The 24,800-nt window shown below is 40.2% G+C and overlaps 1 protein-coding gene across 2 annotated transcripts in view; it reads left to right on the plus strand.

The window, feature by feature from the left end:
* The window catches only part of nedd9 (neural precursor cell expressed, developmentally down-regulated 9), a 64,549-nt gene extending 43,494 nt beyond the window's left edge, over window positions 1-21,055 (plus strand). The window contains exons 3-7 of one of the 2 annotated variants that reach the window (XM_039736332.1): window positions 8,773-8,865; window positions 9,028-9,132; window positions 12,284-13,411; window positions 17,740-17,829; window positions 19,960-21,055. In XM_039736332.1, coding sequence (XP_039592266.1) covers window positions 8,773-8,865; window positions 9,028-9,132; window positions 12,284-13,411; window positions 17,740-17,829; window positions 19,960-20,469 — 1,926 coding nt within the window. In that variant the 3' untranslated portion in view covers window positions 20,470-21,055. Of the gene's footprint in view, window positions 1-8,769; window positions 8,866-9,027; window positions 9,133-12,283; window positions 13,412-17,739; window positions 17,830-19,959 lie in introns of both variants that reach the window. The other variant, XM_039736331.1, reaches the window with a different exon arrangement.
* Window positions 21,056-24,800: the final 3,745 nt, after the last annotated feature.

The raw sequence follows: 24,800 nt of genomic DNA on the forward strand, positions 1-24,800 counted from the left end.
GCAAACTAGCAGGGAAACACAGAAGAGACAACAGAAATGTGGGAGCAGATGACAGAAGCAGGCAAGCTGCTCTCAGAATTAGCAAGTCCAATTGATTTGACAGTGTGTCCAGAAGAACCAGAATGATTTTTACTGTGTGTTTTTATATATGGTTCAAGGAATGGATGGCATTCCTTGTTAAGTTACAACCTGCTAAGTTATAACTGTCTGGTTTGGTGTTACCTCTGTTCAGGTTAAGGCCAATCTGCAATGCATCACCAAAGCCTGTGAAAGGATCGAAGGCTGTAACTTACCACACATTGAAGTCCTATATGAGTCCAGGGTAAGAAGGAAGGCTGTAAAGATCATTGCTGATCCGACACACCCAGGGCATCAACTGTTCCAAAAACGTCCCTCTATGGAACATGTTTGTGCAGTGAAAGCTAAAACAACCCATTACTTTTTTCCACATACAGTTATTCTTACTAATCCGGTCTAAGCTTCTACTCAATATCTATGTACTGTATACCTTCACACTAAAATGCCTGGACATTTTTATCCTATCACCTCTTTATTTTTGCGTATTGCCCTTGTATGCTGCATCATATTTTATCATTTTATATTTTACCTTCTTATACTTGTCTTTTGTATTCTGTGTTGTCCACGTATGTCGCACCAATACTATCAAGACAAATTCCTAGTACACATTAGTGTATCTGACCAAGAAAGTGAATTCTGATTTTCTGCACTCTTGATTTTAATGCCAGCTGAATCACAGCCTTGCATTTATATCTAAGGCTTGATATAGTATATATTTTATTCACTTAGTGAATTTAAAGTTAACAAGCAAATTCTGAGAGCACTGCATAGAGTGTTATTGTGCAGGTGCCTAAATTCCACTTGTAAATGCTGACCATAGGCAGGCCTGGAGACATGCTGAAGGTGAGATGCTCTCTCGCTCTTGTTGAAATTGCGACACTTAATTGGGCTGGGTGTCCACTGAATTCCAGTATTACATTAGACTCGCCTATCCCTTGCTTAACACTAGAATTACCAAAGCCTATGAAAAAACTTGTAAATCTGTCCTACCTTAAATCCCTTCACACCTCTCCGTCACCGTCTTTTGTCTTGTATATGTGTCAATAAGCAGCAAGCAGCCTGTTTTCACATCTTCTCACCGCCGCACAGTTTTCTCCGCTTAAGTCTGTTTACCTGCGTGTCAGTTGGTTAGAGTTTTATAGAGTAAATACTGTATCATTATGTGGAACACATGCATATCATGTGTGTTCCGTATTTTTCATGTTTTTATAATAATTGGGTTCATTTTCTGCAGTTATATTCTTGAATAAAAGCGCACTTGTTTTGTTATACTTGTACCTTTTGTGAAAGTGTTTATTTGATATTTGGACTTCAGGCTTCACACATTATATGTTTCATGTCTACATTTTGTCAATTATTACCAAAACATGAAAAACTTTTCTGTTTTAACGATGTGTTTACATAGATTGTTGTAGACACGGAACACACATGAAATGCATGTGTTCCAAATAACGATATACGTACATAGTATTTATTGTATTTATTCTATACAACTCTAAGCAACTGACATGCAGGTAAACAGACTTGAGCTGATAAAACTGTGTGGCGGTGGGGAGCTGTGATAGTAAAATGCTTGCTGCTTTTTGACATATTTACAAGACAAAAGATGCTGACGGAGAGGTGCAAAGGGATTTACGAGTATTTTCTTAGGCTCTAGTGTTAAGTGTAATACCCATTGCTGTTGTAATTCTGAACAGCACAAAACATCTCTAAAAAGAATGGGTGGAAGATTAATTTCAGCTTGTGTAAGTGCAGTTTGGGTTCAAATCTGTGTAGACTTATTTTTTTCTATGACATCCTTTTTTAATTCATCTTCTAAACCCCCCTGCCCCCAGTATGTTTGAGAGTGCCAGAATAGACAGCCTTAGAAATGGAGTTATGAGTTGCACGCTTCACTGGTGACATGCATGGGTGCTTACAGCTAGTTGGGCACATTTTGTTACAGTACACTGATTGCGCAGTCCCAACCCCGACTATACAGGCATGCATGTAGAGGTTAATGATCCTACCAGCTGACTTATTTTCAGAGGAATTCTGGTCAGAGACTTGAACTCAAACAAACAATAAACCATCATACTGTTGCCAACATTTTCTACAGTGAATATCAACATGTTTAAAAGCGCTATAAAGGACATATATTAGGCAGCTGTGTCTTAGTCTAAAATAAAAAGGGAATTGAGAAAGCCTAGGATGTGTGAGGGGAATGGAGTGGTCACAAAAGGGAAAGAATTATTAGACAAAATAAGTGAAATAAAAGTCAAATCAGGGAAGATGAAGGAAAGGAAAGGTAATAAAAAGGGAAAGCAGGTACAATGAAGTGGAGGTGAAGTGAAGAGGCTTGAGATCATTTAAATAGTAGGAATTAAGAATGAACATGGATATGAAGAGAAAGGTTGAAGTTTAAGGACAGAAAGCAAAAAGGAAATGTCAAAATTAAGTCTTAATTGGTGTAGCTGCCGTAATTCAGGGTTTCATACAAAATGTAATGATTTACTTCATGAGGTAGAAGCATATAAAAACAAGAATAGTTGCATCATGTATTTGAAATATAAAATGTGCGCTTTAATTATATTTTTAAAGTCTATAAATATTCTCAACTATAATAGAAATGTCCATCCATTATCCAGCCCGCTATATCCTAATTACAGGGCAAAGCAGGAAACAAACCCTAGGCAGGGCGCACACACACCAAACACACACTAGGAACAACTTAGAATCACCAATGCACCTAACCTGCATGTCTTTGGACTGTGGGAGGAAATCGGAGTACCCGGAGGAAACCCACACAGACACTGGGAGAACATGCAAGCCCCATGCAGGGAGGACCCGGGAAGCGAACCCGGGTCTCCAAACTGCAAGGTAGCAGCTCTACCCACTGCGCCACCGTGCCACCCCCCATTCACTATCCCACTTGCTATATCCTAGCTACAGGGTCACACAGGTCTGCTGGAGCCAATCCTAGCCAACACAGGGTGCAAGGCAGGAAAGAAACCCCGGGCAGGGCGCCAGCCCACCGCAGCAGGTAAAGAATCAAATATCAAAAAAATAGATTTGTGATGAGCAACTTCAAAATAGCATAATACAACAGCACACATATTACTAATCCCCATTTTTGTTCAAAATTTGGTGAAAAGGAGCTTTGACCTAACTTTGACCTCTTGTATTATTAGGCGGTGAACCCCAGGGTCAGCTGATGTGTCCTGTACAACTTCAAGGTTAAGGTGTCTGTTAATATACTCTTGTGTGCCACTAGGGGGCACTCTGCCACCCTAACCTGGACACAGACAGGCAGGAGACAGGTTTTTCCACACTACACACGTTATTTACAATTTGACGTTCCCAAAATACCAGTCAACACAACACACCAATACCATTCAGTCCCTTCTTGCCTCCAGTCATTCTCCCTCCACTCCTCCTCAGGCTTTGTCCTCTCCTCCTGACTCTGGCCAACTTATGGAGTGAGGCGGCTCCTTTTCACAGGGCACCTGGATGGACTCCAGGTGCCTAACGAGTTACTTCCAGCCATACTTCCGGGTGTGGAGGGAAGCATGACCAAATAAGGCCCTGGAAACGTCCATGCGCCCCCTGGCGGGGGCCATGGGTTCCAACAGGGTTGAGCCCCCATGCTCATAACCCGTGGCCCCACTGGAAACCAAAGGGGCTGCCCTCTATCGGCCTAGAGGAGAAACTATCCCATAAATACTCTCTCCCCTGGTCCTCTCACACTCTAGGCGTCCTGGCTGGGTAAGGATTCGGGCCACCCGCCACACTGTTCATCATCACAGTGTAATTTCCTGCACCAACCCAGAAAAAACAAAAAGCTTGATGTTTTGTATAACATCAACATGAATTAAATGTCATGTGTTTTTTCATACCAGTTAGTCTGAAGTTTACATAAAAAAATTAAAGTGATTTCAAAGACTTCATAAAAGATTTTATGAATGCAAGTGAAGTTGCATTTCAAATTGAGTAGAAATATTAAATGTATTGAAATTGAGGGGAGAGTTTATTGTTGAGGAGTTCAGTTTAGATACACTGGAAGAATGGAGAAGTGAAATGAAGTACAGTGAAAAATGAGGTGAGGAGGAGAAAAAAATTGAAGTTAAGAATAAACTGAAGTGATACAGATATAAAGTGAATTATATAAAAGTAAGTGAATTAAATTTTAGTAGAAAGACAAGAATTGAAGCAGGAATAAATTAAATGAAAAGAGGAGGTGGGAAAAGGATTTGAAATGGAGCAGAGATAAAAATGTGAATCTGCAGAGGGAGATGAAGTACGAGAGTCGTGGGAAAGCTGTAGTGAAGTTAAGGGATTTGGAGTTCAAGATCACATGAAGTGAAATGTAAAAGTAACCATATATAAAAAGAATTGAAGTAAAGCAAATTGAATAGATGTAATGAAGGTAATGGGGAAACAAGTTAATGGGGTGGCAGTTATAAGGCGTAGAAAGGGAAATAAACAAAGGGGCAGGAATGGAGGAGTAAGAATGGGGAAGTTGAAGTAAACTGGAGTACAGCCCGTTATAAAAGGAATGGCCCACAACATTTCTTGTTTAGAAGATGTGGCTTACATTTTTCTTCTCAGGTTGATTCCCTAAGCTCTCTTTTCATGTATATTGTCTGATCTTTTTTGTGCGGTTCTGATCACTAAAAGCCAAAGCCTGCCATTGTAGTAGTGGCCACAGTTTTTAAACCTGTCCTGAAAGGGAAGCAGTCCTTAACATGGCACACTCATTAACACAGAAGACGTTTAAAAGTTGCCAGTCAGACTTAACTGCATGAATTAATATAATTTGAAAATTACATACACAATGGAAAAGGACAAGCACATGCCAGATAGAAGGCAGCATATGCCACTGTGATATGGAAGCGCTCTTCCAAAATTCATTCAACACAATCTACAATCTAGTTGTTGGACACAAGTGAATCATTTGTAACGAAGAGTGCACCACCATTTTTTGAATTTGTGAATCTCTGAGAGGGCTGCCTCCTGAATATAGTGACACTATACTACAGTCCAGCTCAGACAGCAAATCTTTCTTGCATGCTCAGGTGTAAATCGGGCCTTTTTTTAATCAACAAAAAGAGTTCTGCTCTTTTGAGAGTTCTGCTGGCCAGCAGCACATTTTGGTCTCTTCACAGTATGTAGAGAGTACATCTTCTCTGTCCATGCTGTTTGTTCTGAAGGGGCCAGTTCACACCAAACTCATTTTTGCATGCACGCACCACCACCTCTGGTTCCATTTAGTAACAGGCTGATGCACATATCCATGACTGAGAGAGATGGACAAATGCCTGCCTGTCAGCCGGCCAACTGCTTCCCATGCCAGCTGTGTTTGGAAAGACATAAACAGACTCCTCAAGGAAGCAAAAGCAGATGTTTGAGTCTGTTTTTGCAATTAGGAATAATTCTGAGGCTTTCCCCAGACACACATTCCCCGATGTCACTTGACATTTCACCAGCGCTGTTGTGTCTGTGCGTGGCGAGTCAGCGGAAGAGGAGTCGGGGTGACTGAGGGAGGGCAGCGACTTCAAAGCCATCCAGTGTAATAGTCATTGTTGTATATTTGTATAGCCAGCTGCCAGTGTACGTGTGTGTGTGTGTGCGCGTGTGTTATTTTTTATGTATTTATACTTTTTGTGTGTGTGTGTAGACTTTTGTACGTGTACCCAGGTATGTCTGTTTAGATGAATGTGGATGTTCTCACCCATGGATCTGTGGTTTTGTTGGATGTGTCTGTATGTGCGTGTGTATGTGTGTTTGTACATACATGAAACATGCATAACCAAGTATATATGTATGTTTGTATAATCACAATATTTCTATGTAATAGTATTTTTATATGTCTTGTTCACCTGTGGTGTGTGCGTGTGTTTCATTGTAGAACACGTGCTTGTGTGTCCAGATGAACTTCTTCAAGATGTCGTATGATAAGTTAGTGTGCAGAAGTGTCCGTCTGTGTTCACTTGTTTGGACAAGTGTGTTTTGGTTTGTTTTCTGTTCCTGTTCGTACCTGTGCTCATTTGGATCCAGGTACCATTTTTTATGTCAGTATAGAAATGCTTTTTGTTGCATGAATTTTTAATTTATATGTGAATAGGTATAAACTTCATGTATGCATTTATACCAGTATTTGCTTGTTGCTTTTTGCATTTTGCGTTGCTGCCTAGATTAGTCTAAAAAAAAAAAAGGGCCTATGTGTGTCTGCACTTTTATATTGTACATGTTTTTGTCTGCATGTGTTCCATTTATGTACATGCATGCATAAACACAACTGTTCTGTGTACAAGCACCTCTGTATCCTTTCTGCTTGTTTGCACGCGAGTTTGTGTATGTATACTTGTGTTGTATATGCATGTGATTACATGTTAGGCATGCAACTGAATAGGAATATGTGCGGGACGCCTTTATCTACTGGGCGTCAGCATTTGTGAGCATATTAGTGTGTCTCCTTAGGTGTCTGCATGGTCTTTTATGCATGAACATGTTTTTAGTATGCACAAGCTTGTATTGTACGTGTGCCTGCTTTAACGTGCATTATAGGATATCCAGTACTTCTGTATATTTATGTATGCTTAGAAACATTTGACTGTGTGTACATATCTGTTTTAGTGAACATATGCTTCTCTGTGTGTGTATGTTGTGTATGAATTAAGCTTCTACTGTGTGTATAATGGAGCCTGCTGCTTTGGTCTTGGGCTGCTTTTGTCTGTGTTCTTTAGTAAGGCAGCCAACTCTCTTCTGTTTTTGCTGCCAATATGAGTATCAACCCACAACAGTCATCTTGAATAATTTTTTTTTTCCATTTCATTCCTTTTTTGTAAGCGATAGGGTTAAAAGACAGAAATACAGTAGTTGATGACAGCACTGTAAACTTTAAAGTGCCCCAGAGTCATTTTTGGCATAACTGCGAGTTACATGTGTCACGCCGTCTCATTTCACAGTCAGGCGTATGGCTTCTGTTTTTCACGGCACTGCTAGATGTGCACAGTTGGCCAGAAGCCATCGGCGCCTGACTGCAGCATTCCTCGCCTGCCAGTTGTAACTTATGGAAACCATGCAAGATTTGAATTCTCATTAGTTTTTGTAGTTTGCTAACTGAATTTCATGATAGTCAAAAAATGGTAGCCTTTTGTAAATAAACCCCTTTTTGTCTTGCCCCCTATTTTTACAGAATTAATTAATAGAATGACTATTCTAGTGAGAATTGTCGACTGTCCTTTGTCGGCTTTGTACTTGCACAGCTTCCTCTTTCCTGCTGTCAGATTTTGAGTATGCAGTGAATTTGTCAGCCACGTAATCTCACTCAGTCTCACCTATAAAATGGTAGTTTCAAGGTACAAGATGTGCCACTTGCATATGTATAAGAGGTACTGTACTATACAGTATATATGTGTGTATATATATGTGTGTGTGTGTGTGTGTATATATATATATATATATATGATATATATATATATATATATATATATATATATATATATAACCGGAGGCGTGTCAGACGTTGTGGTACATTTTCTGATGCAGCTAGACGGAAACAACTTTGTGGTGCTGTCGCTAAATACTCGCAGGCAAATCCACAAGTTCATAGAGACGCTGTCGCTAAATACTCGCAGGCAAATGCACAAGGTCATAGAGACGCTGTCGCTAAATACTCGGAGAAAAATCCACAAGTTAATAGAGACGCTGTCGCTATATACTCGCAGGCAATTCCACAACTTAATACCGGGAATGCCTGTTAAACATCTTAGATTCATGAGTACCGATTTGGGTAGTGAACACTTCAATGAATGAAACCTGTTATCTTTACAACGGTTGACAAACACGGAATATATCTTGAACACAACACATCCTCCAAATATGAACCTGACTGAAAGAAATAATGATAATCAAATCCTTTTTATTTGTCTTCCGTGATCTTAACGTGAAGATCATGTATCGTCTCCTAGTCATTCCCTCCCACAGGATTTTTTTTTTTATAATAGAGAGATAATTCACAGTGTTAAAAACAGCCCTCTGCCTGCTTCTAGGGACCACTGCACAATCATGACTGTCAGGTAAGAGTGTGTAATTTTAATGCACAATTATATCTCGATATTTTCTGGGACTTCGACAATAACAATAATTAGACAATATTTTGCACCCTTTAAAAATGTGCTTGTAAAACTTTTATTGATCTAGCTTGCCATTTTTGATAGGATATTAATTGTAGTTTGAATGGACTCTCAAGGCATGTTTTTGATTGTTTTTTTGGCAAAGTGAATGACATACTCAATAATTTCAGCTCACACATCATTATAGCAATAATTAAGATATTATCATAGACGATGCACATCACACACTCTTACTGTCAGGCTTAACATTTGAGTCTCTTGTTTTGTTTTAATATTGCAGATTAATGCACATGCAGATGGTGATAAGGAGACTGCCCTCAACTGCAGATTTATTTTATTTTGTTGGTTTGGTTTATTTATGTTGCTGAATTCTGAACTAAGTTAAGCAGGTCTGAATATTAATGAATGATTGGATGTCATTTCTGTTAAAGCCCACTATTTTGGTATAGCCTTGCAACACTCCATGAATGTTCCTCGGAACAGGAGAATTTGAGATTTTTATGTGTAGGTTTAAGTTCTTCAGGTCCACTCTGATGGGCCTCATATATAATGACCTTCTCTTATTGTTTATTAGCAGGTGGTGACCCCAACTCGAGTTGGGCAGACATACGTGTATGAGCCCCGATTCCAGAAGGATGTGTATGATGTTCCAGCTGCCCGTACACAAGGGGTAAGTGTTTGGTCTCCAGTGTGACTTTTCTTCATTATTCTTAATTACAGTTATTTATGGCATTCTAAGATCCCCCTGCACCTACAGCATATTACTTTTTCCCCAACACTGTGTACCATTCATATGTTACAAGATATCATCAGCTGTGTTTTCTGCCTTTAGGTCTATGACCTCCTTCCAGCATCGCAGAAGGGGCCAATGTTTCATAGCCCACTGGTGGACTCTGCAGCCCAGGGAGTCTATGACATTCCTCCAGCGACACAAGGGGTAAGCATTTCCCATAGGAATTGAGGGTTGGGTCACCTCCTCATGTGTCACTCACTATTAGTATAGAGCTAAATAATAAAATGTCAATGTTTACACCACTCGCAATAAGGTATGCCAAGATGGACAGATATAACCGCATCAAACATCCTTGTATGTAGCATAGTACAGTACATAAACAGGGTCATTTTTTATTTCTGTTTGATCATATTAGTATGAGAAATAACAAGTTGTACCTATATTCAAAAAGGTTGAGCAAACTTTATCCAAATACACATTATGGTAATAAATAGCCACATATGTGTGTTACTGACAAAAAATGAAAATAGGATTTTATGCCTTCAGGTATAATAGTTTGTTTATATCAGTATTTTCACTTGTAATACAAGTTATTTGTAATTATTATAGATAACAGATGCAGCCAAAAGTATTCATATCCTACAACTATTTAAAAAAAGACACACTTTTCCATGTAATAAGTTGAAACTGACAAGTATTTGGCATCCACCTTTCTTTATTCCATATTCCATACAGCAGACACTTTGCTTTTGATATAGGACTTAACGCATTGTTTAAAAAAATAAAACAAATGAAAATGGCATGGACAGAATTATTGGGATTCCTTAGAAGGTAAAAGATATAACTGAAGTCTCGAGCAGACTAAATACTCTAATCAGAGATTCATAGGTGTCTTCAGTCTTATAAGCGGTCACTGTTTGAATGGAGTAAAGTCCTCACTCTGCTATGTTGTGTCATTGTGAGCATTAGAAAACCAGAAAGTTGTCTGAGGAGGAAAGGAAGAAGACAACAGCCAAGCATGGTCATGGTTAAGAACATCTCCACAGAGCTTCATGTTCCTGTGAACATGGAAACTAAAATACTGAAGAAGTTCAAGGTCCATTGGACTGTAGCTAACCTCCTTGTAGTCGATAACAAGAGGAAAATTGACCTCAGACGTTACAAAAGGATAGTTCGAATGGTGGAGAAAAAAGAAAGGAAAACCTCAACAAATTCAGGCTGACCTTCAAGATCAAGGTACAGAAGTTTCAGGTTGCACAATCCCTTGCTGTCTAAATGAAAGTGGACTTCATGGTAGAAGGCCCCACGTCACATAAAAAAGCCCAACTTCAGAATGTTAAACTGCATGCTGACAAGCCATAGACCTCTAGGAGAATGGATTTAGACAGGTGAAACTAAATTAGAGCTTTTTTTTGGTAAGTCAAAACAGCACAGCTGCATTCATGGAAAAGAAAACAATGCTTACAAAGAAAAGAACATGCAATCAAAAGATTAATAAAGTGTGCTGGAGTGAGAAATATTGCCCAGTGTCCAAAAACTCTCAAAAGTCACAGGCCACGGGACCCCAGCAGGGTTAATGACCCAAAACAGACCTCAAAAAGCACCCAAGAATTGATAAGAAGAAAACATTGGAATTGTCTGAAGTGGTCTGCTATGAGTCCTGATCTGCATCCAACTGGACATTTGTGGAAGAACTGAAACTCATAATTAGGAGAAGGAACCCATCAAGCTTAAGAGAACTGGAGTGGTTTTCCCAAAAAGAGTGGGTCAAATTGCCAGTGTAGCATTCAGAGATGCAGAAAGCGCTTGATTGCAATTGCTGCCTCAAAAGTAAAGAATGTGGTACAAAATGTTAGCTCAGGGGTCCAAATAATTTTTGTCCATGTCATTTTTAGCTGTTTTATTTTTTTTAAAATGCAGGTTTAGTGTATCCCTTATTCAAAAGTCCAAAATTTGAAATACTCCAAAATCCAAACCTTTATGAGCACCTGTTTGACGCCAGAACTGGAAAATCCCACACCAGGGTTCTTGTCTTCTAAAACTATGTTTGAATTTGGGCGTGAAAATATGCATAAGCCATAAAGTGGATGTGAATAACTTGCAGACTCAAAATGAATTTATTCTTTCAGTGCAGGATGGGGTTGAAGCTTACAGTGCCACAATGCAACGAGACCTGATCGATAAGTCTTTTGTCCCACAAATTATCTAGTGCTGCAAGGAAATGAGACACAATCAACAGTTGGGTAAGGTTAGGGGGATAGACTGATGGCAGGGGTGTGGTGGACAGTCTGTCGAGCACCACTAAGCAATAAAACAGAGCTGATGAGGTTTTTCCCCTGTGAAGTGACACAATAACCCCTGCGTGGCAGTTCAAAAGTGCTGTGTGGCTCTGTTAAAACTGCAGATGACTTGTTCTTTAATGGAATGTCACTGCTTGCTCCATTAGGAAAACCATACACTGTTGTAAATGACCTTTTATGCCTGCAATTTCTTATGTTGGCAGAAACAGAATGTAGCGCCTCATCTGTCATCTGACTTCCAGTGCAGTGGGCATGATCGGCAGAGATACTGTATTCCAGACTGATAACAAAAAGGTTTAATTTGAAGTATTGTGCTAATGAGTTGTCATTTAGCTGGTTTGGCTGCATTTCCATACTGAATCAAAGGTGTCTCCAAAATATCTCATGATGTATATCCAAAATGCTTTTGGTCATCCTGTAATATGCTAAGTCGACGACTAAGTCAAAAGCAAAGCATCTGCTGTATAGAATATGGAATTAAGACAATGGCTGACAATTACATTTATTAGCTATTTCACAGAAAATGTATATTTTTTTAATTAGTGGAAGGGTGCCAATACTTTTTGCCATATATCAAAGTTTAAAGTGAGAAAATGAGAAAAAATAGTGTGACTTTTCACTAATAACCTAGAGAGAAATAATACTGGGGTTGCAAAGCTTAGAAAAAAAAATGCGTCATTGACATTCGTAAGCTTACAGAGAAATACAGAAAATACGATGCTTTGGCTCTTTCGAGAGAGGGAGAGAAAGGTGTTATAAAGTTTTGAAATACCTTGATTAGTATCTTCTGTTTTCTCTAAATGGTGTGCCTTTTTTCTTTGATTTCCTTCAGAATTCTCGTTGCGCTGTGCGGTTAGGAGGGTCTGAAAATTATTTATTTTTCTTTGCCTAAGAGGAAATACTTGGTAGCTTTTTATACTGTGACCACAGCCTCCATTCCCTAATGAAAATCAGAAGACCATTTGCCTATAATCATGCCTTTTTCTACGGAAAGTGGGTCATTTAAATTGCCCTTCTAGATGGCACGTCTTAGTGTTTTATGCTTATAATTTCAGGTTTATTCCATTCCACCATCTGCTCTTCAGAAGGAAGGCAACTATGATTTCCCTGCACCAACCATAGTGAATAAGCCAGAAGGAGTGTATGATATCCCACCTGCCAGCGTCAAGCCACAAGTGCAGTCCAGCTATGATTTTCCACCAACCAACAGCAAGGCCATCTATGATACTCCACCTTCCCAGCTCTTCGGACTGCAACTTGGGTCTCAAAAAGATGTATATGATGTTCCAAGGGGCCTGCAAACTTGTGCAAAGCAGGAAGGCGTGTATGATGTGCCTCCTCAGGTTTCACTCGATTCCAAGGGATTCCAGGATTTGACAGATGGGATTAATCGGTTGTCCTTCTCCAGCACTGGCAGCACTAAAAGTAACATGTCCACCTCATCCACAGCATCTAAAGAATCCACCTCTGTAGTCATGCTTCAGGATAATAAACTCTTTCTGGATTTGGACTCTGCCATTCAGAGATTTTCATGGTTGCAACAGCACGTTGAGTCATCCGTGTCGTGTCTCATGGAATACGTTGTGCCCAACTGGAGATCCTTGGAGTACATGGAGATGCACATTAATGAAATTCGTGTGGCAGTAGACAAAGTTAAGAGAGTGCTATCTGAGTTTCTAAACTTTAGCAAAGGGGCAGCAGCTAATGCTTTGGACCTTGCAGACTTAACCTTGCATGCGAAAATGAAAAAACAGCTTCAGAGACTTGAGGATTCGAGTCAGATCCTCGTTCAAACCAGTCAGGGCCTTGACAGCTGCAGCTGGTCCCTAAATATCTTGGTCATCAACAAGGCACAGAACAAATGTGATGACTTGGACAGGTTTTTTATGGTGTCAAAGACAATTCCAGATGATGTCAAGCAACTCTCATCCTTAATAAGTTCCAGTGCAGAACTTCTATTTAAGAGAGCCAGCAACAGTTTTGATCCAGCTAGTGACCACAGAGCCGAGGAGAACGCATCTGTGGAGTATATTTATGATAGCCCCCAGCGACAGACTGAGACAGATGACAAGACTGTGATCCAGAGTAGACCTCTGCTAGGATTTGCCAGCACTGATCCAAAATCAGCAGGAGACAACTCTGTAAACAGCTGGATGGAAGATTATGACTATGTGCATTTACAGGTGGGTCACATTTTTTCCCAATCAGCTTGGGTTCACTTAGAGGTCAGCATGTTGCATATTTTTGGAGACTTCATTGCAAAGTAATTATAAAGTAATAACATAGCATTAAAAAGAAATGTATATGCTGCAACCAATACAGCAAATAATGGGAAAACACTAAAAACACTTCTGTATCAAAGGCATGTCAATCTAACATTTTGCAAGTTTCCACAACCCGCTGTTTCTGCTCCAAATCTGAACAAATGTATCTTATATATACATAAACGTTTATGCGTGGTAGTATGTGTTTCTGTCTGTCCGGCCCGGAAATGGGAAGTGGAGTCGGGGTATGGGTTTTACCTCCGAGGAAACAGAAACTCGCTTAGCCACTAATACACAAGCGAGGTGAGCACGTCGGCAAAACGAATCGTCCTAGGAGAGAGATGCCCAGAGTAGTTACTTTCAATTACCTGACATCTCTATATTTCAGTTTTTTTCTGATGATTTCAATAGTTTCTAGGACCCTAGGCTTTTAACTAGCTGTGTAAGCCCGTGCTGTAATTTATACAATGCTGGCTATTAAAATTGCAATATCAAAAAAGACATGAAATATTTAAGCAATAGTTAAATGGCAAATTATTGATGATACCTGGCATATATGTTGAGAAGTACAGCTTATTTACGCATGTGGAAAGCACAGTAGTCAAGATTTGGTGCATTCACAGTCTGGCGTGATCAGGAAGAGGTGTTGGGTGTGTGGTTGTGGAATGGCATTTCATGCAGCATCTATAAACACTCAAAGTTCATCTGTAGTTAACTGCTGGTAGTCCTGTATGTGGTCATTGAACACACTGTCCTAGATGTGCTCAATGGAGCACAAATCCAGTGAACATACAGGCCAAATAAGTGTGGCACTTGATAATCAATCACTCAGGAATCGTAGGATGTTTTGTGCCACTTGTGGTCACTCATTGTCGTGTTGGAATATGGCACCACAGAAACTCTGTAGATAGGGTGCCACCTCAGCCTCTGACACCTCGTTGATGCATCTGTGGCTGGTCGTGGTACTGGCAGTGTGTATGAGGTGGAAACCAGAGTCATCCTGCCATTTGGTGGCATTCTTGGCACCACTGCAGTCAGACACCTATATTGAGGGTCAAGGGTATGCAAAGCAATGAGTGGCATGGCCACTGGTTTAGAAGACTACGCTGTCAGCAGTTATTCAAAAGTTCCATTTGAAGGTGGCTTTTATATCTACAGTGGGAAAATCCAGGGGGCATAACTAGTCGTAACCATGTGCTGCACTTGTAATCACTGTCACATTCTGCTGTGACCTATGCACCCTGCAAGTGTCAGACCAATATAATGCATTTTTCTCAGTACTGCAATCTTAATAGCCAGCAGCACACCTTCATGACAACAATCAATTAAAAATGTGATGTTTAACACTTCTTAAAAAATCATTAATACTGGCAGATTCTGCATGAGTTCCAGGTCAGTAAGGTACATTTTATCTGACTTTTAATTACAAACCTTTCCCTAACTTAGACCAATCTACAACCGACCCAGTAAGCAACAAACTTATCCCGACTCTCTTAAACTGACCCGATATCTCGGTAGCTCTTGGAGTCATTTCTGAGGATGTGACTTTTCAAAGCTGTTCCAGATGTAAGGTCTCAATTGGGTGAAAGCAAGTAAAGTTAATTCCTGTAGGACACAAGTATAGGTTACAATTCAGCCAATCAGATCTCACGCTTATTTTAAGTACTATTATTTTGAAAATGATTGCCAGTTAAGTTGACTTTCATGGCATTTCTTGTAGTAGGATGTTGGCTGAAAATTGCATGTGAAGATCATGTTGTCAAAGTGCAGATGGCTCAATCCCAAGAAGCATGTTATACACATGGTTCACATTCTAACACAACAGATCAGGTTGGTATTTAATAAAGGACTGTAAATAAAGACGCACAGAGTTGATGAACACTTTTAGTTTGTTTGGAGACTCCAGGATTGGTAGGAGCCCCTCTAGCTAATTGACCCTCACATTTTAAAAATAGTTTCTGTCAAGTTAGACTTTTTCTATCACGTGTACATCACATAATGCATGTTTCCCGCAGGCTAGAAAGGGAAGATTGAGTAGCCTTTACACCTGTGGATAAAAACTGTCCATGGATCTCATGATGTGTGTGCTAATGGTCATTTCAAGTAACTAAATGAGGATGGCTGAGATTATTAGTAACACTGTTACACTGTTTGCCTTTCTAAGGCATTTATGTCATATAAGTGATTGGAAGTTTTATGAATCCTTCAAGGTAATCTTTCTAGTATAAAAAAAAAAATCCTGGAGAGAAACTAGGATGACGAGACATGATGTTCACGTTAAGATCACAGAAGGCACTTAAAAGACCCGCGAGACTAAAGAGATTGGCCACGGATCGTCTCACAGAGACCTTAAACATGAGACTTTGTGCCAAGAGATTGACCCAGGACCGTCTCGCGATGACATTGAACATGAGATTCTTGCAGGCCACTCCCTACTTACAACCAATATCAAATAAGACCACAGGCAGCAAAACACTCAGTCGTGTGAGTGTAAGGATTTTAGCACACACAGATCCAGGGCTATCAGCGCATATAAAGCGTATAAGGACAATACGTTATAAATGAAACGTAGACGACTAAGCAAAGAAGAAAGCAGCGCAGAGAAAAGAGACTCAAAAGCGTTGGAGAGACAAAAAAGAAAAAGAATAATCTAAGTGCAAATTCAGAAAATAAGGAAAGTAATCATCAGCCCGGAGAAAGTGGAATTGGAATAAAAAGCACGTCCAATCCAGATGTTAGCGCTATACACATGCAGAACAGGTTAGAGATTATGACAGCAGTGGTATTCGAAAGGCTCAAAAAAAAAACATTGGCGCGATACACATGTGGAGAAAGTTAAAGAATATGAAAGTAGGAAAATTAGAAAGTATTAAAAAAAAGTAAAGATCGCAGTAGCGCAAACAGAAATTATTACTCGAAAAAGGGAAAATAATCACCACACACCAGGTGTCATTGAGGAAAAAAAAGCAGGACAAAGCGAGGTCAGAAATAATAGACAGTAGAAAACAAAGTAAAACGTCATAAAGAGGTTAAAAAACAAAAGGGCCAAACACATGCAGAGCAGGTTAGAGATAATGAAAAATGGAATAAAAAAAGACTCAAAAAAACGTCGGCACAAAACACATGCAGAGCAAGAATATGAAAGCAGAAATAAACGACATTGTCAAAACAAAGAAGTAAACATCGTATTAGCGCAAAGAAAGAGAAATTACTACTCAGAGAAATAACGAAAAGGCGAATAGAGATCGAATATATGGACACAGGTGATATGTCAGAAGTATGTAAATATTGTAAGGCTTTGAAGTTTAAGTCAAAAGAGATTTTCAAAAACGTGGTTTACCTCACATGCATTTATTCGGTACTTTGCAAAAAAAAAATTATTAACGGCTGATGATGTTGATCGTTTTGTCTGTGCTGAAATTCCAAACAGAGAAACCTGTCCTGAATTATGGTACAAAGTCATTAAACACAAGTCTCACTGACCTCATTTAAAAGATTCAGCATATTGGGACTTACAAAATTCCACATATTATTTTTCCAGAAGTTCTGAAATAAAAGTGAAACTAATGAAATAGCAACAATGCAAAGGAAAAAATATCTTAAAAGTGTGTATCTGGAAAAACAAAAACGGGGGTTGGCGAGGGAAGCGAGCAAGGGGCGAAGCCCCCTAGTTTTACATATTGTAAAGAGAGGATACTGAGCAGCTTTTTAATTAGTATAATGAATGAATTTCCTAAATAATGATCTCATGCATAAAAAGGATTTTGAACCAAAGCATTAAAAAGAAATCCACCTCTCCTCCTTATTCATTGGTCAAGAGTTCTGTCTTCATTTCAAAGGCTAGATCCCGTATGAACATGTGTCCTCTGCATGCACTTCTCCAATTTTTCCAGGAGTATTTATCTAACAAAAAATGCATGTTTTGTCCTTTGTGAGCACGGAACTGGATGTCTTTACGTGTGGATCATGTAGCACGAGAGACCTGAGGTTTTTTCATGGATGTTTTTGTATTGTTATCTGCAGTCAAGTATTGATCATCTTTCTATCATAAAGTTCATCTGTGTTCTCCATGAAAATATGAGATTAATTTTTTTTTCCTCCATTTAAATAACAATAAAAAAGATGTCATTTTTGGGTGGCGTACTCCTTTAAACTAAAGCCTGAAGCCGCAAGTGTTGTTTGTTGCCCTCTGCTGGTGAGGGCAACACAGAACAAGCTCTTACTGAATTGAGTTCTTTTCACAACAGGGAAAAGAGGAGTTTGAGAGGCAACAGAAAGAACTTCTGGAAAAGGAAAACATCATCAAGCAAAGTAAAATTGAATTGGAGCAGGAGCAGGTATGTAATTCAGAAATGTCTTACTTTACCTCGGATTGTTGCAGAATGTGTTTATTCGCACACAATCGATTGTAAGTTTGTAGAACCTGTCATGGTGAAGCAGGCTTTGAGGCACTTAAATAAACAGTAATACAGTCTTCTGCAGTAGGCATCCCTGGCTTCTGTGGTTTGGAGTTAAGTATAATGTCTAAGTAGTGAATTTCCTTGTGAACGGTCTGTACACTTATTTCACAATAAAACAAAAACATTCTAAACTCTTGTTCACAACAGTAAACAGACACTTTTAATTACCTCATTTGCGTCTGACATCTTTTAAGTTGCCATTACCAGCATGCAGCACTAACTGTAGGACACCTCTTTTTGGCGCTTACCTTCCCTGGCACCAACAATCGGTTAAATAAAGTCCATCCCAGTAGGCACTAGGTGAACAAGAACAAAAAAAAAAACGTAATCACAGCCCACACTTTTCAGTCCTCCAGACCTTTTTAGGCCATTTTGGACCATATTGTGTCCGGGAAATTACACCCTTATTGTAAAGAGCAAACCATAGATAGGTGTCTTCAGCAGAAGTGAAGTTGTGCAATACACATCAACCGACCCCTGGGGTTCACCCCAAATTGGGATACAAATGGTCAAAGTTACCCCTTTTCACAAAACCTGGGGAAAAATTAGTAATTTAGACATGTGGAGTGTCATTGTATGTTATTTTAGGTTGCTAATCATGAATATGAATATATTTTTGATAGTTGATTCTTTACTAAGCCCCCCTAAGAGCCACCCCCATTAAGGTAAAAATGACAAATTTCAAATATATAAGCATGAGGGGATGTAGTTTTAGACTACTTCTATTAAGGTCGGTGATTATAACAAATATATTTAATTTTTGTTCCTTTACTAGGAACTAGGAAACTCGAGAGGGTGAAGAGTGACAAAATATCTGTTGCAAATGAAGAATATCTGCACTTTAAACGTTTAAATTTGTTCCGCTAACCCCGGGCGAACAACTAAACCCCGAGTTACAGCACGATTAGAAAACTGCTAGTATAAAGCAGTTCAATATCTAAAATCTGTTCGGAAACGTGACTAACGCTCGTCCTTTTATTGACCCCCACCACCAGTCCAAGTTTAGCATTAACAACAAGCCATATCGCAAAATAAAGAAGAAGCAAAAGAATAACACATATATTGTTTGACATATATAAAGAAAATCAAACAAACACACACATATCAATCGAAACCCCCCTTTCTGATTTAAACGCACAATGTTCATAAATAAGAGAAACCAGTTTGTCCAAATGGGTTTACTGTCCATATTGTTTAGGGCAAAGAGAAACCATACATGAATACGCCGGCCGTCGAGCCAATAACAACAAAGTTTAATCCTACCGGTCCAAGATATTCGTTAGCGAAATCAAAGAAAAAGAGTCTGTCTTCAGAGACGTGTCTCCTTTGTGTCGCTGAGTCTTCAAAAAAAAGAACTTATTCCAGTAGATACTTTACTTGGCGCTACGTTGTCTCTTCTCTTTGCTCCACCACAAGATGTCTCCCTTTCTCCCCTTCTTTTCCGTTTTTTAAGTTTTCAACACCAACCGCCCTGACCGAGTTATGACCTCCCCCTTAAAGGTGTATTTATTTATTTATGCACCCAAAGAGGCAGCAAACTGCCCACAGAATAATAGCACATGTAGCATCCGCTAAAAATTGAGGCATACATTTTAATATTTTAAATGTTTGACACAATTATTCTTGTTTATTATGTACTCCTAAGTTTGTAAATTAAATCATTACATTTGTTATAAACACCACAAATTAGGGTGGCTTGCGCTAATTCAGACTTGTTCTATCATTTAATACCGAAAGTATTCTTTTATGTGGGAGTTTTGAAAAATCACCAGAGAAGAACGGTCCAGTAAGGCCACTGGTCTAGTCTTGAGCTGGCCGTAGAACTCAAAATTCTAAGAATCAATGAGGCAGTCAGTGGGGCGGGCTGGCCATGTATGGCATTGTTCATGCTGCCATGTTGATTCTTGGGGTTTTGAGTTCTTTCCTCTTGAATGTTTAAGCCCAGTGATCATTTGTGTTTGTAGAAGGTAAAAGCTGTGCAACTAATCAGCATGATGTGTTTTTCAGCTGAACCGCTTTAAGGAGCTAGAGAAAGAAGTCATCAAACCTGTGGAGAATGACATCTCTACATGGAGCGCTCTTCCAAACCTCACCCAGACGAAAAGCGGCTTGTGCAGCAAGGACAAGCAGCTGCTGTGTTTCTATTCAGAACAGTGTGAAACTCACTTTGTTACCCTCCTCAATGCCACAGATGCTTTTTTCAGCTGCATCAGCACCGGCCAGCCTCCACGTATATTTGTTGCACACAGTAAGTTTGTTATCCTGAGTGCTCACAAACTGGTGTTTATCGGCGACACTTTGTCACGCCAGGCCGCCACCTTGGAAATCCGGAACAAAGTTATCAATCACAGCAACATCTTGTGTGAACTCTTAAAGACAATCGTATCGGCTACAAAAATGGCTGCCTTGCACTACCCCAGCACAGCAGCCGTACAGGAAATGGTGGACCGGGTGACAGAACTGTCCCTTCAGGCTCAGCAGTTCAAGGTGCAGCTGCTCCAGATGGCATCATCCTAGAAACAGACTTTGTATTTGTTTTCCAGCGAGTGGCGGAACTGTGCATTTATGTATATATAGTGGGTACATATTTTTATGGTTTTGTTTTGTTTTTTTTTTTTTTTATGAAATTTGTAGTCTAAATGCTCTATTGTTTTACAAAAGAACAACAGAAATCCAGCTGAGTCATTTTAACTTTTTTTCTGGGGATTATTTGTAAGCATTCCGCAAATCCACTATGCCTCAAGTTAAGCACCTTATAAAGTCTTCTTATATTTTATCAGTAGATGGGTGTGTGTATGTTGAGTGTGTATGTGTGTGTGTATATATATACAGTATATATATATTGTTTTTATACTGGACATATTTTACTGGAATATATTGGGTTAGAAACTTCTATGATGAAGGCATTCTGTCACCATTCCAATTTTAGGTATTTTATAAGCAGACGTGGTGCAAAATGTTACAGAAACGAAACCTCTCTATTTATTGTTCATATTTGTGTGTCAGATGAAACTTAGCCTTGGTGTCTCCTGTCACAGAAATTGTTTTAGAAAAGCATGTAAAGAGAATCTGGGGCATGTCAGTAAAAATATTTTCAAACTGGCAGCTGGTTATGGTGTATTCATTTATTCATGCTGAACATCTCAACTTGTTTGTTATCTCTTAGCTGGAGTTGGCACATTTTTTAACTACAGTCAGCTAGGAGTCTGGCACGAGTGTATTAAAGTGCTGCTTTAAATGAGGGGAGCAAAGTCTGGTTGTGCCTCCTAATTTCATGAAGTAGTTAGAATGCTGGTACATGCAGCCGCAAGATGGGATCTCTGAGACTTTCAAGGAGACTGGAACTGGTGAGCCAAGAAATTACAACCACACCCATATCAAGTCCATAGTGTTGACTACTAGGGGACTTCACTTGCCCACCCCCTGAACCCCCCTAGGGGGCACGCTATGCACCAGCCACTTCACGTCTCTGCCTCTCGCATTGTGAAGAGGGGGCTGAACGCATGCTAAGGAGATGTGGTCGCTCCTTCAGAACCCCCCCCCTTAAATGGTGATTCAATGGAAACAAATGCTCGATCAGCTGGCTTGCTGCTGCTTGTGCCATGCTGCATGATCTGTATGTCTCACAGCGACATTTAAAAGCCTGTACAGCAGCTGTCCTCCTTGTCTCGTTAAAAGTGTCTCAGAGAAAATCACGTCTCGACCCAATATTTTTTTTATGTAATAGAGAGATACCATAACGACGATCCATGTCAAGGCCAGGAATATATTAGACGGTAAGCCGACATTAGGTGCTCATAGTCATCGTGTTGAAAGACATGAGTGACTCTGATAAAGGCCAAATCATTAAAACCCAGACAACTGGATAACAGTATGTGTGAAATGGCAAAGCTTGTGAGATGCTGACGGTCAGCTGTGGTGAGTACCTACTGGCTGTGTCCCGAGAAGGTAAAAATAACAAACCACCAACAGGGTGATGGGTGGCCAAGACTCACTGAAATGACTAATCAATGGAGGCTATCCTGTGTGGTACAAACCAAAAGAAGCGCTACTGTGGCACAAATCACAGATCATTTCAATGATGGTCAACCATGTAATATGACACAATGCTACCTCCTGTCCACCTTTGAAAATGTCTAGAACTGGACCTTGGATCAACACAAGAAACCCACCAGGTTTAATGAATCCCATTTTCTGTTAGATAACGTGAATGGCTGGGTTAATGTGCATCATTTACTTGGGGAAAAAATGGCACTAGGAGGCACTGTTGGAAGATGATGAGCCATTGGACAGAATGTGATGCTTTGGGCAATATTCTGCTGGGAAACCAGGGGTGAGGGCATTCATATTTTTGGACATAAATTTAACACACACCACGTAACCAACCATCTTTTTAGACAAGGTACATCCCTTCATGGCAATGGTACTTCCATGATGACAAGTGCTACCTTTCAGCAAGATACCACATGAATTGTTTTGAAATGGTTTGATGAGTTGAAGGTATTCCCCTGGCCTCCAAATTTCCCATATCTCAGCATGATCAAGCATCTGTGGGATAAATCTGATTTCTGATGGCTCCATCTTGCAATTTACTGGAGTTGGAGAATGTGCTGCTCATGTTCTGGTGCCAAATACCACAGTGCACCGTTAAAGGTCTTGTAGAGTCCATGTCTCAGTGGGTTGGACCTGTTTTGGTGGCACATGGAGACTGAACAGCACATTAGGCAGGTGTTCATAAGGTTTTGTCTGGGTAATGTACCCTGACTCAGATGACTACTTGATGGACTGTTCATGACAGTTTCAGCGTCCGTGAGGATAACTCAGCCTGTGCATATTTCACAAGGGTCAGGATTCTTGTTGAAAGAAATCATCCCCAAAATGGCAAGTCTCTCATGATGTCCTTTGCATTTGCTTGAGGTAGGACCCTCATCAAGTGTAGATAAATTGACTGTAAATTCTGTGCATGGTGTAAAATGATATTTCAATTGGAACATAAGCTGGGCCCAGTGTTGAGACAGCTCGGTTCTCCAAATAGTTCGGTTACACAAAGGACACAAGCAATGTCGCAAGACTGTAGGTAGAGGCGTAACACACACACACACACACCAGAAGAAACTGACAGGCACAACGGTGAAGAATTTTGTTGGTTCATGTTGTTGTGGTTTGCACTTTATTCACAGCTTCAAGGATCAAGGTCTGTATTTATTTTTTTTTTTGAAGGGTTTCACTTCCCAAAGTTGTGAACTTGAAATAGATTGGTTCTCCCAAATTGTATTAAACTGAGTGTGATCTCTGTTTAAATAGCTTCCTGTCTAAGACTGAGTCCTCCATTGCCCCTTTTAACGACTTACTGTACAAGTTGACCATCTCATCGAAGCCAAACACAACTAATCACTACATCTTGTTTGGAATGATTACCTTGCTGTATTTCTCTCTGCCCTCTAAGGAGTGACTACAAAGTTGACAACACCCTACACAGACCACTTGATGGTTAACTGTGCATCACAACAAACTTTATGGTTCTTGGACAAGAGATGTGAGATGTGAAATGACTGCTGAAGCAGGACCTCAGGCCTGCATTAGTTACTGAGCCGCATTCCTCCTGTGGACTTGGTAGAGTCTGTCCAATTGCAAATAATGATTTTGTGGCTGTGAGATCAGTGTGTTTTGTCTCTTTGCCATTCTCAAGTAAAGCTGCAAGTGTTGAAGCAACTGGGCAACAATTGTCTCCAGTCAGTCACATGATGCTACAAAAATCTGGTAACCACCTTCTCTTGATCCCTGGTCCAGTTCCAACAGTCATGTGTTCACTGTAGGCATTTTGAATAGTGGACATGGGTTAACATCTGCGCTCTGACTGGTCTGCAGCTTACACAGCCCCATACACAGCAGGGTTTGATGCACCATGTGTTATGCCACATTGCATTATCTGAGATTTATCCAACCGTAGCCCGTCTGTTGGTTTGTACCTGAAGGGACAGCCATCATTGACCTCTCACACTGATGAGCCTTGGCCGCTCAACACTTCACTGGTGGTTTGTGCTTTTTCACTCATCAGACCCCTATTGGTAGAGACTCACCACGACTGACCGTGAGCACCCCAAAAGCCTGTCCGATTTGGGAGTGCTCTGTCATTACTCAGATCTTTACATTCGCTTATACCTTTTGCATTCAACAGGCTGATGACGAGTACTTAATTTCAGTCAGTCATTTTCCAACCTGCTATATCCTAACACAGGGTCACTGGGGTCTGCTGGAGCCAATCCCAGCCAGCATAGGGCACAAGGCAGGAACAAACCCCGGGCAGGGCACACACACAGGACAATTTAGGATTGCCAATGCGCCTAACCTGCATGTCTTTGGACTGTGGGAGGAAACCCACGCAGACACGGGGAGAACGTGTAAATTCCACGCAGGGAGGACCTGAGAAGCGAACCCGGGTCTCCTAACTGCGAGGCAGCACCACTACCATTGCGCCACCGTGCCGCCCAGTACTTAATGTCTGCGTTCTAATATATCCTTGACATTGGCATGCGCCATTGTTACCAGAAGGGTTCAGGATGTTTTGGCTCATCAGTGTACAGTAGATCAGCACTCACTGTACAAGGATGAACTAAATGGGGGAGCTGAGGAAGCTACTCAGACAAATAGAAATGACAAGGAAAAACAGAAAGCAAGCTGATCAATACACAAGAGAAAGGTGAATAACTGGCAGGGATGGAGATGAGGGACACTGTAGGCCATAAAGCAAGTGCAAAGTGGCAGATATAGTGGGCATCGTGTGGCCTGGAGTATAACACCTAGTGAGGCCTAAAAAGACACAATTGTCAATACCTAAATAGAATATG

Source organism: Polypterus senegalus, chromosome 15, assembly GCF_016835505.1.
Source record: "Polypterus senegalus isolate Bchr_013 chromosome 15, ASM1683550v1, whole genome shotgun sequence".
NCBI lineage: Eukaryota > Metazoa > Chordata > Cladistia > Polypteriformes > Polypteridae > Polypterus > Polypterus senegalus.